The sequence below is a fragment of the Macaca fascicularis genome, chromosome 8 (genome assembly GCF_037993035.2).
Source record: "Macaca fascicularis isolate 582-1 chromosome 8, T2T-MFA8v1.1".
Lineage (NCBI taxonomy): Eukaryota > Metazoa > Chordata > Mammalia > Primates > Cercopithecidae > Macaca > Macaca fascicularis.
In genome coordinates, this window is record NC_088382.1 from 117,528,382 (window position 1) to 117,544,489 (window position 16,108).

A 16,108-nucleotide genomic window follows, 5' to 3' on the forward strand; every position below is an offset into this window, starting at 1 on the left:
AACAAAGTTTTATGTAAATGGTTTCATTAATGAATGAGAAAAACATGAATGAAATAACATCTAACATAGTATCAGGGACAATGGCAGCTTCTAGTGTCTATTAGTACATGTATTTACAGAATTACTCAGATAGTTGTTGGATTGGTTTCCGTAAGTGTGGTTGAAGTTTATAAGCTTCATACTATGTGTACCAAGAAGCCAACCTCAGACAACTTTTCAGAGAGCAAATCTTCCTTCAAAAGAAGGAGATTAATTTACACTGGAAATCACACTCTAGTGATTAGGAAACAGATGAGCAAGTTTCACTTATAAGATTTTTTAGGCTACTATTGCTAAAAGTATAATTTTCTTCTCTACTATTGAGGGATAATCTTTTAAGGAAGTGAAAAGTAGATATGATCTCAAATTCTAAGTCTGTGACAGCTTTTCCAATTTAAATCTTTCTCATCCCCTAAACAAAATACAAACATCAATGCAATATATGCAAAATAGTCATGAAAAAGAGCAAATAATTGGTATGAAAGAAACATGATTATCCAAAGTCATATACTGATAAGAAATAACTTTCCATTTTTCACTTTGCTCCAATGGGGTCTTGTTAATAGCACTTCCCGCTTGTACCAGGTAACGATTTCCTCTAGGTCAGTAAACTCCAACATTGATTGTATTCACTTACAAGAAGTCTATCCATAGCAAAGCCTTTCTCATATGCAGATTTTCTTTCTAAGGCTGATTTACAGTCACTGCTCTCCTTTCCATTTCTGAGAAAAGAAAACTAAGCCAAAATGTGCTATTAACTCCTGCCTGAGAGTATCTCTCTAAGGAAGACTCTACTCATATACTACAAAGTATTGCTGAGGTGACCATTCACACCAGTTTGCACAGGATGGTCCTGGTTTACATCCAATCTCCCTGCATAGTTGTTAATGACAGCCTCTTTCACTTCCCAGTGTCCCACATTTAGTAATATATTATATGGCCAGCCTCTTATCCATATACAGTACATACAATGCCAGCTCTAGAACTTGGAATAAATGCCTCTATCCATCTACACTCTTGCCTTGTCTTCCTTGTGCACTGGTAGTCCAGAATGAAAAGCATAAAGAATAAAGTTGTGGACTCAAACCATCCCCCCATAGGTAGTCTAAAGCAATCTGAACAGGAATCCTTTCCAAGGTGGACCCAATCTCCTTCTGGAAGTTTATAAACTATGAGAGATAAACTATCAGGTAGCCTAAACCATATGCCTTAAGAACAAAATTCATATTTGCAAACAATTTGCAAGCCAGTCTATTAACTGGTGGGGAGTTGTTTCCTTTAAATGTTAATCCAAACAATTCCATGAAATGAAGGTAGATCCAAGTTTCCTCTAAGCCTAAATATTTCTAACTCTGCTAATGACATAACCTCATCCAGTACCTCAGCTAGAAAACCTTACGATCAAGTTTGATTGTTTCTCTTAGCCCTGTCTAGGTAGTTACTAGGCCCCATTGTTTCTATTTTTAAAGCCTCTGCAATTCATTACCCACAAAAAAAATCATCAGAACAAGATTTCTAATCTGTATTCATTACAATAGCCTTCCTCTACTTTTTGTTCCTCTCCAGTTCATCTCCCTCACTTCTGCTAGAATTATCTTAAAGCAATATCTTTAGTTCACTGCCTACTCAGTACCTCAGATAATAGCAAGACTTCTTAGCCTGGCAGGCAACACGTTTATCAGTTACACTGCAGCCTCCTTTTCCATCCTCAATTTCAACCACACCTCCCACTAGGCATAGGCTCTTCAATGGATTTCATCCAGCTACCGTACTGCTCTTCCAGGAAGTGTTTAAAAATGTTTGGGGACACATTTGCTTATAACAGTAGTTTGAAGACACAAAGGACATTTAATGGGCAGGGACCAAGGACACTAAATGTCCAGCAATGTAGGACAGGTCCCATGAAACAGAGAACTGCATTGCCAAAATGCCAAGTAACACTCCAGGTTCTTGTTCTTGTTCCCCAAACACATTATTTTTACATATATGTGGATCCTTCTTTCTAAATTTATTTAACCAGCCCCCACTAGTTCTGCCACCTTCCAAAATAATATTGTCCTTGGATGATGTAATTCAAACTCTTCTCACCTAAAGACTGTCTTGCCTGAATAATCACATACACAGTGTGTTAGTGGGAGATCATTAAATCACTCTCAGAAATATGAGATTTAATTATCTCACATATATACATATATATGAGAGTGATTTAATGATTACTGACACAGCACTTAATATATTAAATTATGAATAACCTGCTTACCATTTGTCATTTTATTCTGTGGTCCCCTTGTTCTTATCCCTTCTATCCCCTAAAATTTGAGTTCCTTAAACAAAGGGATGTTCCTTTGGTATCTCATTTATTTTTTTAAACCACAATTTCTATGGCTGACCTAGAAGATGAGACTCATTCTAAGTGACTTTTGGATTAAAAGATGAAAAACTGCACCCTCATTCCTATGTAAAAAAAATGCCATTCCTTAAACTTTTTAAAATAGTTGTTAAACTTATACCTCAGATTACTTTAAAATAACCTAAACATTTTAGTTACATCAGTAATGCTACTTAAAGAAACCACCTTTACCATATGTTTAATTGCAGGTTAGACTAGCGAAGATTGCCAACTCACATAAAAAGAGAAAAAGAAGCTATAGAAATTGGTAAACCAGAGAGATTGTTCTCAGCATAAAGTACTTAAATTCCTTTGTGGTTTGTTCTTTTATAAGCACTAAGTACTCTTTACAAAAATCTGTCAAACAAGATTGTGCTTGAGATCCTTATGATTAAAAAACTCCTTACATAATCTAAAATAAAGTGTGTATGTGTGATTGTGTCTTACAGTTCTATACAAAACAAAGTAAAAGTGCTCTTATCCTACCACACTCATTTTTTGCAAGTTTGAGCTTAGACCTTTTTTTTTTTTTTTAGATGACATCTCACTCTGTTGCCCATGCTAGAGCACAGCGGTGCTACCGCAGCTCACTGCAACCTCTACCTCCCAGGTTCAAGTGATTCTGGTACCTCAGCCATCCCAGTAGCTGGGATTACAGGTGTACACCATCATGCCTAGCTAATTTTTGTATTTGTATAGAGATGGGGTTTCCCCATGTTGGCCAGACTGGTCTCCAACTCCTGGCCTCAAGTGATCCACCCACCTTGGCCTCCGAAAGTGCTGGGATTACAGGCATGACCCACCACACCCAGCAAGCTTAAACTATTTCTATCACCTATTACATTTTTAAAAAAAAAAATCAGTCAAGATCTTCAACTTAGCTCCTCTCCTAAGTTACATATCCAGCAATACAGGATAGACAAAGCCAAATGCTCACTTGCGCATCTGTTCATATCTGGGGCTCGGTGTCCATAGTACCCAGATGGGCAGGAATGCAGGCACTCTCCATACTGGCGCATCCCTTCTCTTCGAAGGAAGAAGAACAACTTCTGTTGACATCGGCTGCACCCATTGTCCTTTGAACAAGACAAACAACCCTTGCAAATGGGATTTGATACATAACTAGCTGTAAAAGAAAAACAAAAATTGTGTTTAATTGTGAGTATAATCAGACTTTTGATAAATACACCCTGCTGAAAATGTTTCTTTTCTTTCTGCTATACTTACATAGAAGAAATACTAAATAAAATATCCCTGCCCTTCGTGTCTCTACCTCCCCCACCCAAAAAGTGGTTAATACACAACCAAACTTAGAAACAAAGAGGAAACTCAGAGGCAGAGTTGAGTCCAGAAGCTAAAGCTGAATGGCTCATGGGAATGTCAGACCAGCCAGAGGTAAAATTTAGGGCAAGGTCCTCAACCCAGGCCAAGAAATATTTATGTGAAGATCTGGCACTTAGCTCCTTTTATGTAGACGGCGTCAAGAGGGCTGTTTGTCCATGACCCCCTGCCCTAACTGGACAGAGCAGAGGATTCTGACCCTAGCTTGGGAGGACACAGCAGGTAAGCACAAGAGAAAATATAATTCATGAGACATAAGAACACCAAGTCCACAAGGCTGGGATCCAAATTAAAATTATCATTGTAGTATGATGTTGACAAGTTAAAATAAGAATTTGTCCAGATCCAGGAAAACCCAGAAAGAAAAAATAAACATAGAACTACTCTCTAGACATTTTCTACAATCCTGAGACCTGGACTTCCATGAAATGCTACCTTAACATCAAAATGAACAAATCACACGAGCAAGTAAACCTTCATGAGAAACAGTCATCAATATCAGCAACAAGAAAACTTCACACCTAAAAAACCAGAAATAAGGACACTCTGAAGGAGCCTTTAAAATAAGTATTTAGAGATTATCTGAAGAGATAAAGGGATAACTAGAAATCACATGGGAAAAAGCAAGAATATGCACATTGCAATGAAATGAAAATTCTAAAACTTCACAAAAAAATTCTATGAACAACTTGTATGGTAGAAGAAAATGACATAACCAAAAACACTTTTAAAGAACTGTATCACAAAACAAGATAAAAAGGTACTAAGCATGTAAGAAAAAAACAGAAACATTCAAATACATGATTAGTAGTTACTACAGAAGGAAAGAGTAAAGAGAATGAATAAAACATACCTTAAACAGAGAGGCAACTTCAGCAAAGTCTCAGGATACAAAATCAACATACAAAAATCACTAGCACTCCTACACATCAACAACAGTCAAGCCAAGAGTCAAATCACAAACAAACTCTCATTCACGATTGCCACAAAAAGAATAAAATAACCAGGAATACAGGTAACTAATGAGATGAAAGATCTCTATAAAGAGAACAACATAACACTACCCAAGAAATCAGAGATGACACAAACAAATAGAAAAACATTCCATGCTCATGAATAGAAGAATCAACTGTATTAAAATAGCCATACTGCCCAAAACAATTTGTAGATTTAATGCTATTTCCATTAAACTACCATTGACATTTTTCACATAACTGGAAAAAACTATGTTAAAATTCACATGGAACCAAAATAGAGCCCAAAGAGCTAAGGCAATAAGAAGTAAAAATAACAAAGCTGGAGGCATCATGCTACCTGACTTCAAACTATACTACAGAGCTACAGTAGCCAAAACAGCATGGTACTGCTCCAAGAACAGATAGGCCAATGGAACAGAATAGAGTACCCGGAAGTAAGACCACACATCTACAACTGTCTGATCTTTGACAAACCTGACAAAAACAAGCAATGGAGGGCTGGGTGTGGTGGCTCATGCCTGTAATCCTAGCACTTTGGGAGCCCAAGGCAGGTGGATCTCCTGAGGTCAGGAGTTCAAAATCAGCCTGACCCACATGGAGAAACCACATCTCTACAAAAACTAAATAAACAAACAAACAAACAAACAAAATACAAAATTAGCTAGGCATGGTGACGAATGCCTGTAATCCCAGCTACCTGGGAGTCTGAGGCAGGAGAATTGCCTGTACTTGGGAGGCAGAAGTTGTGGTGAGCCAAGATTGCACCATTGCACTCCAGACTGTGCAACAAAAACGAAACTCCATCTCAAAAAAAAAAAAAAAAAAAGGAGAGAAAGAAAGAAAGGAAGGAAAGAAAGCAAAGCAAAGCAAAGCAAAGCAAAGCAAAGGAAAGGAAAGGAAAGGAAAGGAAAGGAAAGGAAAGGAAAGGAAGAAAGAAGGAAAGAAAGACACACACACGCACACACACAAACACACACAAGCAATGGGGAAAAGATTCACTATTCAATAAATGATGCTGAGATAACTGGCTAGCCATATGCAAAAGATTGAAACTGGACCCCTTCCTTATACTATATATAAAAGTTAACTCAAGATGCATTAAAGACATAAATGTAAAACCCAGAACTATAAAAACTCTGCAAGAAAACCTAGGTAATACCATTTAGGATATAGGCACAGGCAAAAATTTCATAACAAAGATGCCAAAAGCAATTGCAACAAAAGCAAAAATTGACAAGTGGGATGTAATTAAGAGCTTCTGTACAACAAAAGAAACTATCGTCAGACTGAACAGGTAACCTACAGAATGGCAGAAAACATTTGCAAACTATGCATCTGACAAAGGTCTAATGTTTAGCATCTATAAAGATCTTAAATTCACAAGGAAAAAAATCATTGACAAGTGGGCAAAGGAAATGAACAGACACTTCTCAAAGGAAGACACACAAGTGGCCAACAATCATGAAAAACTCAACATCACTGAATATTAAAGAAATGCAAATAAAAATCACAATGAGATACCATCTCACACCAGTCAGAATGGCTATCATCAGAAAGTCAAAAAATAACAGATGCTGGTGAGGTTGTGGAGAAAAAGACACGCTTATATACTCTTTGTGATAGTGTAAATTAGTTCAACCATTATGGAAGATGGTGTGGCAATTCCACAAAAACCTAAAGACAGAAATACCATTCAACCCAGTATCCCACACATACACACATATGTTCATTGCAGCACTATTCTCAATAGCAAAGACATGGAATCAACCTAGATACCCATCAACAACTGACTGGATAAAGAAAATGTGATACATATATTATATATATATAAAATATATTATATTCAATGCTATTACTTATATATTATACTTATATATTACCTATATTACTTTAACATATAACATATATATTACTTATATATTATAATGTATATAATATATAATATACATGATATATCATATCATATATGGTATATAAAATATGATATATATGTATCATATGCTATATTATATATTATATATCATATATTTTATATATTATATATGATTATGTGATATAGTTTATATATATTTTATATAGATTATTATGTTTTATATATATTACACACACACACACACACACCATGGAATACTATACAGTCTTAAAAAAGAATAAGATCATGTACTTTGCAGGGACATGAATGGAGCTGGAGGCCATTATTCTTAGCAAACTAACAGAAACAGAACAAAATACCTCATGTTCTCACTTATAAGTGGGAGCTTAGTGATGAGAACACATGGACACACAGAGGGAAACAACAGACCCTGGTGCCTATTGGAGGGCAGAGGATGGGAGGAAGAAGAGGATGAGGAAAAATAACTAATGGGTACTAACCTTAATACCTAGGTGATGAAATCATCTGTACAGAAAACCCCCATGACACAAGTTTACCTATGTAACAAACCAGCACTTGTACCCCTGAACTTAAAAGCATATGTTAAAAAAGGAATAAAGCACACTATTCAATGAGATAATGGCTAATTTCCAGAATTAAAGACATGAGTTCTTAGATTAAAAATTAGGAGACTGAACAAAATAAATAAGTCTACATCTAAATACAGTACATTTCCATATCATGAGAATAAAGTCAAGCCAGAGAGAAATAGCAGATTATCTAGAAAGGGATAAAACTTTGACTGACAGCAGACTTAGAAAAAAATAAAGTTAGATAGCCGAGATACTATCCTCAACATGTTGAGGAAAAATTATCAAACTATAATTGTATAAGCAGTTATAGTTTAACAATGTGAGCAAAATGAAGATATTTTAGCCAAAGTAAAGGCAAAGAACTTAATTTTTTAAAGCATTAGCTAAAATATTAAACTCTGAATATTGGAGAAAATAAAATAGAACCCAGAGGAAGTAGATTGCAAGAAGCAATAGTGATCACACCAATTGAAAAATACGTTCATGTCTGTATGCAAAAGAATACCATGTAGAAAACATATGATTTTCAAGTTTTGAAAATAAATATCTTAACAAAAATAACACAGAAGACTTGAGAAGGAAACCAAAGTTAAAACATTCAGAGTTTCCGCATTATCAGTGAGGAAGACCAATGTAAATTAAAATGTCATTACTATAACTTTAAGGTCCCAACTACAAAAACAATAACAGAATCTGTAACTTCTAAACCAGTGACAGCTACAAAAGATGTAATATATGTCTAAAATATGAGTAGGAAGAAACAATCTGAGTATCTATGAATAAATGATGGTATATTCTATAGACAATATCTATAGACAAATGATGGTATATTCAAGCTATTTGAGTTTCACTCAGTAATAAAAAGGATAATACAGATACACATGACATGAAATTCACATACATTATGCTGATCAAAAGAATCCAAACAGATACAAAAAGAACATGCTCCAGATAATTTCATTTATATTAAGGTCAAAGGCAGGCACAGCTAATCCATGGTGATAGAAATAAGCAAACTACATGCCTTTGAGGATTGAGGACTGACTGGAAAGGGGCATAACAGAATTTTCAAGGGATGGAGGAGGTATATTAGTTTCCTTGGGCTGCTGTAACAAACGACCACAATTTGGTGACTTAAACAACAGGAACTTATTCTCTCAATTCTAGAGACTAGAAGTTTGAAATCCCAATATCGTATCAGCACGGCATGCTTCCTCTCAAGGAGTCTGGCAAATCCTTTTCTGCCTCTTTCACCTTTGGTTGCCCAAGTCATTCTTTGGATCATAGTTACATAAAGTTAATCCCTGCCTCCATTGTCTTATGCCTTCTTCTCTTATATCTCTGTGTCTTTTTCTGTCTCTTACAGTGACACTCCCATTGGATTTAAGGCCTACCTTTATCCCATAGAACCTCATCATCATCCTTATCTTCGCTGCATCTGCAAAGACCCTTTTTCCGAAAAAGGTCGGCTTCTAAGTTTCGAGGAGGACATGAGTTGGGGTGGTGGGGTGGGAGTGCACTAGTCAATTTGCTAAAGGGGGTGGTGGAGATATGCTATATCTTGCCTGGATATTGGTTACACAAATGTATACATTTGCAAAACTCAAAACTATGCATTTATCTAAGTATACTTGTATATTTTTACAATTAATGCGAACAATTTACAAGTAAATTATATCTCATTTTTAAAAAGTAAAGCATATAGAGGCTATGTGCTAATTTCAGTACAATGTACTTACTTATAATTACATCTCTTTTGAAGATTCCATAAATTATATTACTCATCAATAAGATATTATTTACTTTTTTTTTCAAACTAAAATATCCTACTGATGGGACAAGGTGGGAGAAGACAGTACTAAGCAAATGTTGAAATAGCATCTAGGATAAGTTAATACCTGAACCATATGAAGTTTACTGAATCTGATGGGGACAATGGTACCTTAAAAGAAAAGACATAAAATACTCTTTCCTATAGCTGGTATAACATGTAGAAATGATACAATCTGAAATATTATATTTCTAAAATATGAAAAAGTCATGTAACTTTTAGTTTTCACTACACCAAGCAAGGTCATAAATACAACAGAATATACGAGGTCACAATGACTTCATTTTATTGAGTTAACCCAAAAAATAATTAAGAGAGAATAGAAAACTCATCAATTATTGAAACTTTCAGCTTTGAGACTACCTATTGCTTGCCCTCCATATAATCATTCTTGTGTATAAAACTAATATAAAGCAATAAATGGTCAGACTGGCAGCTATACAGAGTACATTGTATACCATGTCATTCCTTTATTTATAATAATTTAATGGCCATTATATTTATAGCAACTTGTAGCAAATCTATATAGATTTTAGATCCACAAGAGTCTTCCTTCTTCCCCCAAGCTCCCACAGCCCTGATTTGGTCTTACAGCCTCTCATCCAGGGAAGTCCCAAAACCAGGGCTTACTCAACCAAAAGGGCCAAACAAGAAACAAGGTCCTTCAGGATCAGGAATCAAGGCCAATATAACCCCTTGAATTGGCCAGAAAGATCTACTTCTTCACATCTATTCTAGGACTCTTTTCTATCAACTGTTCTCTTTTATCTGTATGTTGAATCTATTTCATGGACATTCTCTCACTTGAAAAACTATCTATGCTTTCCAAATAATTTCTCATTTAATACTTTATTTCCCTAAATCTGCAATTGTTGGGGGGCAGAGCTAGGGAACCAATTCAGATGAAAAATCATCCCCTCAGATACAGTTACCAATAAAATTCTGGCAAACAACTTTCCAAATATTCATATATATATATGCATGTATATAATTTGTGTTTTTCATACACATCATACTGTACCTGTTGGGTCATAACTTGTTCAATTTCAGCTAAGTGGTTAGCATCTTTCCGTAACAATCAACCAAACCAATGTCACCGTCACATTTCTTGAAAACATCAGTTAAACCTGTTGCCTCTACTTACCACCATCCTCTGCTGCGTTATCTCCAAAACTGCTTTTATGAAGACCACAACCAGTTTTCTCATCCTTCAAGATCTCATTCTCAATTTCTGATCCTCACAATTCCAATAGCCTAGGTTGCTGGAGGTTTTCTTCCTCCTTTAGCTTCTATGATAATATCTTCTCCTACAGATTTGATTCTGACCCTCACCCTTGTCATTTCCATGAATCTTCTCACAATTCAAGCCTTTATCACTTCTCATTTGGATAGTTATGAAGTCCCAACCCTAGACCTACCTCTCCCTACTTCACTCTACATTCTATTGCTGAGTTAATTTTCCTGCTTTTATACTCACTATAGTATTTTGTTACACCTTAATATTGCCAGATAATTATGATTTGTAAATCACTTTGCATAGCTGATCAAAAATAGGCTTATACTATCTACAATTTCTCCAGCTGCCTTCCAAAGAGGTTTTATTCTGGTATCATTCTTAGTATCGTGAGTAGGGTGTGAGTGAGGTTCAAAACATTAGGATATCATTCAACTTCTCTGTGCCATAAAGGGTAAAAAATTGAGGGGGATGGGAAAAGCTGGAGAAGAGACATAGAAACTGGGAATACTGACAGGTTGTGTGAGGAAATGGCTATGGTGGAGGAAAAGGTAGCCAGAGAGAATCCAATTCTTTTTCATTTTCAGGGTTGTCCAAGATTGTAACTCACCTTAAGCACAAAGACCCTACGGAATGATATTTAGAGAAACAATTTATGACTCTTTCATGAAAAAGCCATCCCGTTAACATGAACAACTGAGACACTAAGACAACGGCAGGGGTTGTTGAATGGAGCTACATCAGAAGTAGCCCCACACTACGGAGCCCTCTGAAACATATTGACAACCTTCTGCTCTAGAATTTATACACAGATTTGAAAAACCAAGATCAAGCAATTACCCAAGGAAATATCCAACCCAACCCTAGCTTTATAAATAAAAGGAGATTCTGGAAGGTTTACAAGTACACAGCAGAATGGTTCAAGGAGGAGGTTCACTGTTCCACAGTCATCACATGCTAAAGTTGAAGCTATACTTTCAGTTCAAAAGTTAAACCAGAGCTCTTTATCACCATAAATCACGCTCCACAGTAAGAAGTGTAGAGAAAAGAGAATTACAGAACCAAGAGAATCAACACAAATTAAAGGCTTTGTTTTGTTTTTATGTATCAGAAGCCAACTTTCATCTTGACCACAAAGATCTCAGAGTCAACAAATTGTGCCCTAAATTTTTTTAAAAAGGTATTATTAAAAGCATTGCTTTATTTACTTGAACCTCAACAGACTTAAACAATGAAAATGAATTAGGGAATACTTACCCAAGTCCTTATCTTAGGTATCTTTATAACCCTACACACGAGGAATTCTCTTAAAGCAAAAGTGATGTGAGCCACACCTAACCTGAGTACTCTCTCCCCCCTTTCTCCAATCTTCAGTCATGATGCTGCTCAATGCTGAAGGACAAGAGTCCATGTGATTTTTACAATTTGAAGCTTCTTGCCCCAAACCTCAAACAGACTTTTACATTTAATTCACCATTGTCCACTATTTTAGTGGCCTTCTCCCTGTTATAAATCAATAGTTTAGTAATTCCACAAGAACTTCTCCATCTACCATATGGTCGCTACACCCACCTCTGTGTCTAAACACAGGCAAAAAATAGACGTTTAAACATGCCTAGAGTAATTTATTTTGTCAGGATCTTCATAAGTCAAATGGCTCTGCCCATTGCTATGAGATTTTATTCAAGTGTGCAGGTGGATAAACAGATCTTAATTCTCAGCTTTGATGACCATGTTTATTTGCTCTCTCTGTGAGCTTCAACTTTTCCAACCCTAAAGCCCGCTGAGATCCAGAGCCTCATCATTCCAACCAAAACAGTTTTCTAAATCTAGACCCACCCAAAATTCTAAAGATGAAATATATCTCATAAAACATGGAAAATCCTGAAAACAGTCATAAACAGTGATTCTAGCACAAACCCACACATATCCCCTTGATGGGAAAAGGAATATTTCAGGGATTTAGCAAACAGGAATTTAGCAAACAAGAAAAACCATGAGGCTGAAACAAGTTAACAGTATCTTGATCACAGTTATTTCAAGAAAGAAAAAAGCAGCATAAGTATTACTCTTTATTATTAATTCTAATTAGTTGATTTGTGTTCCCCTTAAATTACAAAGTAAGTTTAGCCTTTTTATGAATTCTGGTATTTTAAAGTCTAGCCCTTTGTTAAATACAGTTATTCACATTTATCTCATAGAGCATTTTATGTAGGTGTTGAATGCCCATGTATTTCTAATGGACTCCTGACTTTTAAAAAATGTGTTCCCTTGTTTCTGCAGTTAGCCCTTGCCAAAAAGGAAGAAATCTGAATTCCTTCTAGGTGAAGGCATCCATCCTGACAAAGGTACAGATTTCTAATTCTGAAAATAATAAGACTGAACAGTGGGCTGTTGGCATCTTAGCCTCACTCTATATTTGCTGGTCAAATAATGTTGCAAGTTCAACAAATTTTTTAAATGAATTAATATTAACTTCATCAATTAATATCACAAAATTGCTAATGTATGCCTCTTCTTAACCTCAAGTTCAAGATATGTATTTAAGGAAGAAAAACTCATAGCAGGAGCAGGATTGAGAGAGGTGGTGGGGGAACCCACCTCTGGCACCATTAACAGGGAACTTGCATGTCGGATGCTATACAAATCAAGTTGGATACATTCTCCCCACTAGAGCTTGGCAGCAGTGGTATAAAAATCCTGTAATCATGTATACTACACCAAGCTCAAACTCAATTAATCAATCAACATAATAAATGTATGTGCCACACAAGATTTGACCAAAATGGAAAATGCCTGTCTTAAGATACTTTGCTTAGTTTTCTATAAAATTATAAATATTTAAATATCAAACCCAGTAGTCTAATTGTGAATGTAAAGACAACAAATTTTAATGCTAGACCATCACCATTATAAGCATTACGCCTTAGATAGAAAATAAATACCACAATTAAAAATGTTAATAAAGCTTAAAGGTAAATTTCTAAATTTACTTTAAAATTTTAGAAGGGCTATATTAACATAAATTTAATCTAGAAATAAATGATAATCAAGAGCAAAGCTTGTATCAAAAATTTCAAAATTCTAGAACTCCTAGAATTAAACTGTATTTATGGCTGGGCAACGGTGGCTCACGTCTGTAATCCCAGCATTTTGGGAGACTGAGGAGGGCAGATCACCTAGAGGTCGGAAGTTCAAGACCAGCCTGGCTAACATGGTGAAACACCATCTCTACTAAAAATACAAAATTAGCTGGGCATGGTGGCACATGCCTGTAATCCCAGCTACTCAGGAGGCTGAGACAGGAGAATTGCTTGAGCCCAGGAAGCAGAGGTTGCAGTGAGTTGGGATCGTGTGCCACTGCACTCCAGTCAGTAAGACTCCATCTCCAAAAAAGAAGCAAAAATTAAACCATATTTTCTCAGAATCTTATCTTTTCTTGAGTTCTTTAATAGAGAATGATTTATTTTTAGGTACAAGGCTTACAAAGCTTTGACTTCCCAAGAAGCATTAGCTTTGAGAAAGTCATATTGTTACCTAACAATATTATTTAAAAATTAATAAATCATATCAATTAGGAATGAAAGATTGGAGATATAATTGTCTAGCAGTATTTCCTTGGGAAAGTGGTATTTCTAAACATTTGTAAGCCCCTCAAATATGGAAATCATCTCTACAAATGAATATCATTAATGACATCAGGATTAAAGGTCTTTAATCAGATCATTTGGTTTCTCCTATTAAAATATGTATTTCACTGTACAAAAACTCAAAGCTAGGAGAAACTAGGAGTTTTTGTTTGTTTTGAGACAAAGTCTTACTGTGTCACCCAGGTTGGAGTGCAGTGGCATAATCTTGGCTCACTGCAACCTCCACTTCCAGGGTTCAAGTGATTCTCGTGCCTCAGCCTCCTGAGTAGTTGGTACTACAGGCTTGTGCCACCACACCCAGCTAATTTTTGTATTTTTAGTAGAGACGAAATTTCATCATGTTGGCCTGGCTGGTCTTGAACTCCTGGCCTCAAGTGATCCGCCTGCCTCAGCCTCCCAAAGTGCTGAAATTACAGGCATGAGCCACCATGTCCAACCAAACCTAGGAGTTTTTAAATATTGGAGGAGAGAGTTAGAGTCACAGATCTATTTTTAACACATGAAGTGCTAATATATTCCAAAAAAAAAAAATGAAGAAAATTACCAGAACTATTAGTCCTTAAATACTCTCCAGTGCCAGCACCGTTCCAGTTGTAATTCTCATACATTGGCACCTCTGAAGGACATTCACAACCTGAATTAACTATGGCCATAGCGTGGGTCACTGGAAAAATATATGTATTTAACACAGCACAAAAAAACAGAAAGGATCTATGAGGTACGTGTCATGAATCTTCAAAGTCTGATTTAATTAAGATGTCATAGGGCAGCTCAGAATACTTAATAACTATGGTTCAAGGAAAGACGATGAACTGAGGTATGGTTGCAAAACAAATGTGGAGTCTTAGATGGTTCTGTCTGAGGGCACAACGAACCTGCCCAGAACATGATAAACACATTCTCATTCTGACCATGTACAGACATTATCAACGCTCAAGATAATCTACCAAACTGGAGGAGATTGAAAGGATACAGACCAAAGCAAATAATCACGATGGTCATCAGAAGAAAAATAACTTTGGTTTAATACATTTTACCTTGAAACAAAGCAGTGTCCCTTCAACATTTCTCACCCAAAACATAAGCAGTACATGCGGCTTGTGCATCTGGTGGGGGAGTCAGAGAAGATACTCCAAAGGAGCAGCTGATGCATATCAATAGTAATGAAAGGTACTTTTGAGAAAAAATTTTGGTGGGGGCACATCAATAGCAATGCAAGATACTTTTGAGACTTTTGTGGTTTTTTTTCTTTTTCTTTTTTTTTTTTTTTTTTAAATCATGGGCTTGGCACCACAGAGAGAGTCTCAAGGAAAGCGAAATTTAGCACTTTGCCTGGCCAACTGAGAACCAGTCAGAGTGAGAAGTTCAAGTAGAACAGGATTCAATTGAAATAAGTGGAACTTAGAAATTCTCCAGGGAACTGCCGGGCACGGTGGCTCACGCCTGTAATCCCAGCACTTTGGGAGGCCGAGGCGGGCAGATTACCAGGTTAGAAGATTGAGACCATCTTGGCTAACACAGTGAAACCCCGTCTCTACTAAAAATACAAAAAAAATTAGTCAGGCATGGTGGTGGGCGCCTGTAGTCCCAGCTACTCAGGAGGCTGAGGCAGGAGAATAGCGTGAACCACGGAGGCGGAGCTTGCAGTGAGCCGAGATCGCGCCACTGCACTCCAGCCTGGGCGGCAGAGCGAGACTTCCTCTCGATAGACAGACAGACAGACAGACAGACAGACAGACAGACAGACAGATAGATAGATAGATAGATAGATAGATAGATAGATAGATAGATAGATAGATGGATGGATGGAAGGAAGGAAGAAAAAAATTCTCCATGGAACATTTCCAAAAACAGTCATGAATACCCCAAATCAAGAAAAAAGACAAAACACAAGAAAAAAGTAATCTATAGGCCCCAATAAGAAATTAAAATCGTGAGACCTCAATTTAGCATAAACAATTCCCCCAAATAATGATGCCCTTCCCATAATTAACACTTTGGGAAATCAAGCCCTATAAGAATTACTCCCCTTTTTCCCCCTAGAAACTCTTTTGACACAAAAATCTTAATGCATATCCCTACAATAGACGATAATTTTCACAGGTAATGAAAAAAGTGTACAATTAAGGATCACAACACATGCATCAGCAAACTAAACTATTTAAGTGGGAAAATGTGCCA

The 16,108-nt window shown here is 36.4% G+C and overlaps 1 protein-coding gene across 4 annotated transcripts in view; it reads right to left on the reverse strand.

Annotated features, from left to right (window-relative positions):
• RSPO2 (R-spondin 2) overlaps window positions 1-16,108 on the reverse strand; it is a 169,775-nt gene that overhangs the window by 80,128 nt on the left and 73,539 nt on the right. For all 4 annotated transcript variants that reach the window (XM_005563925.4, XM_005563924.4, XM_045398592.2 and 1 more), the window contains one exon: window positions 3,366-3,554. In XM_005563925.4, the coding sequence (XP_005563982.1) occupies window positions 3,366-3,554 (189 nt within the window). The remainder of the gene's footprint in view (window positions 1-3,365; window positions 3,555-16,108) is intronic.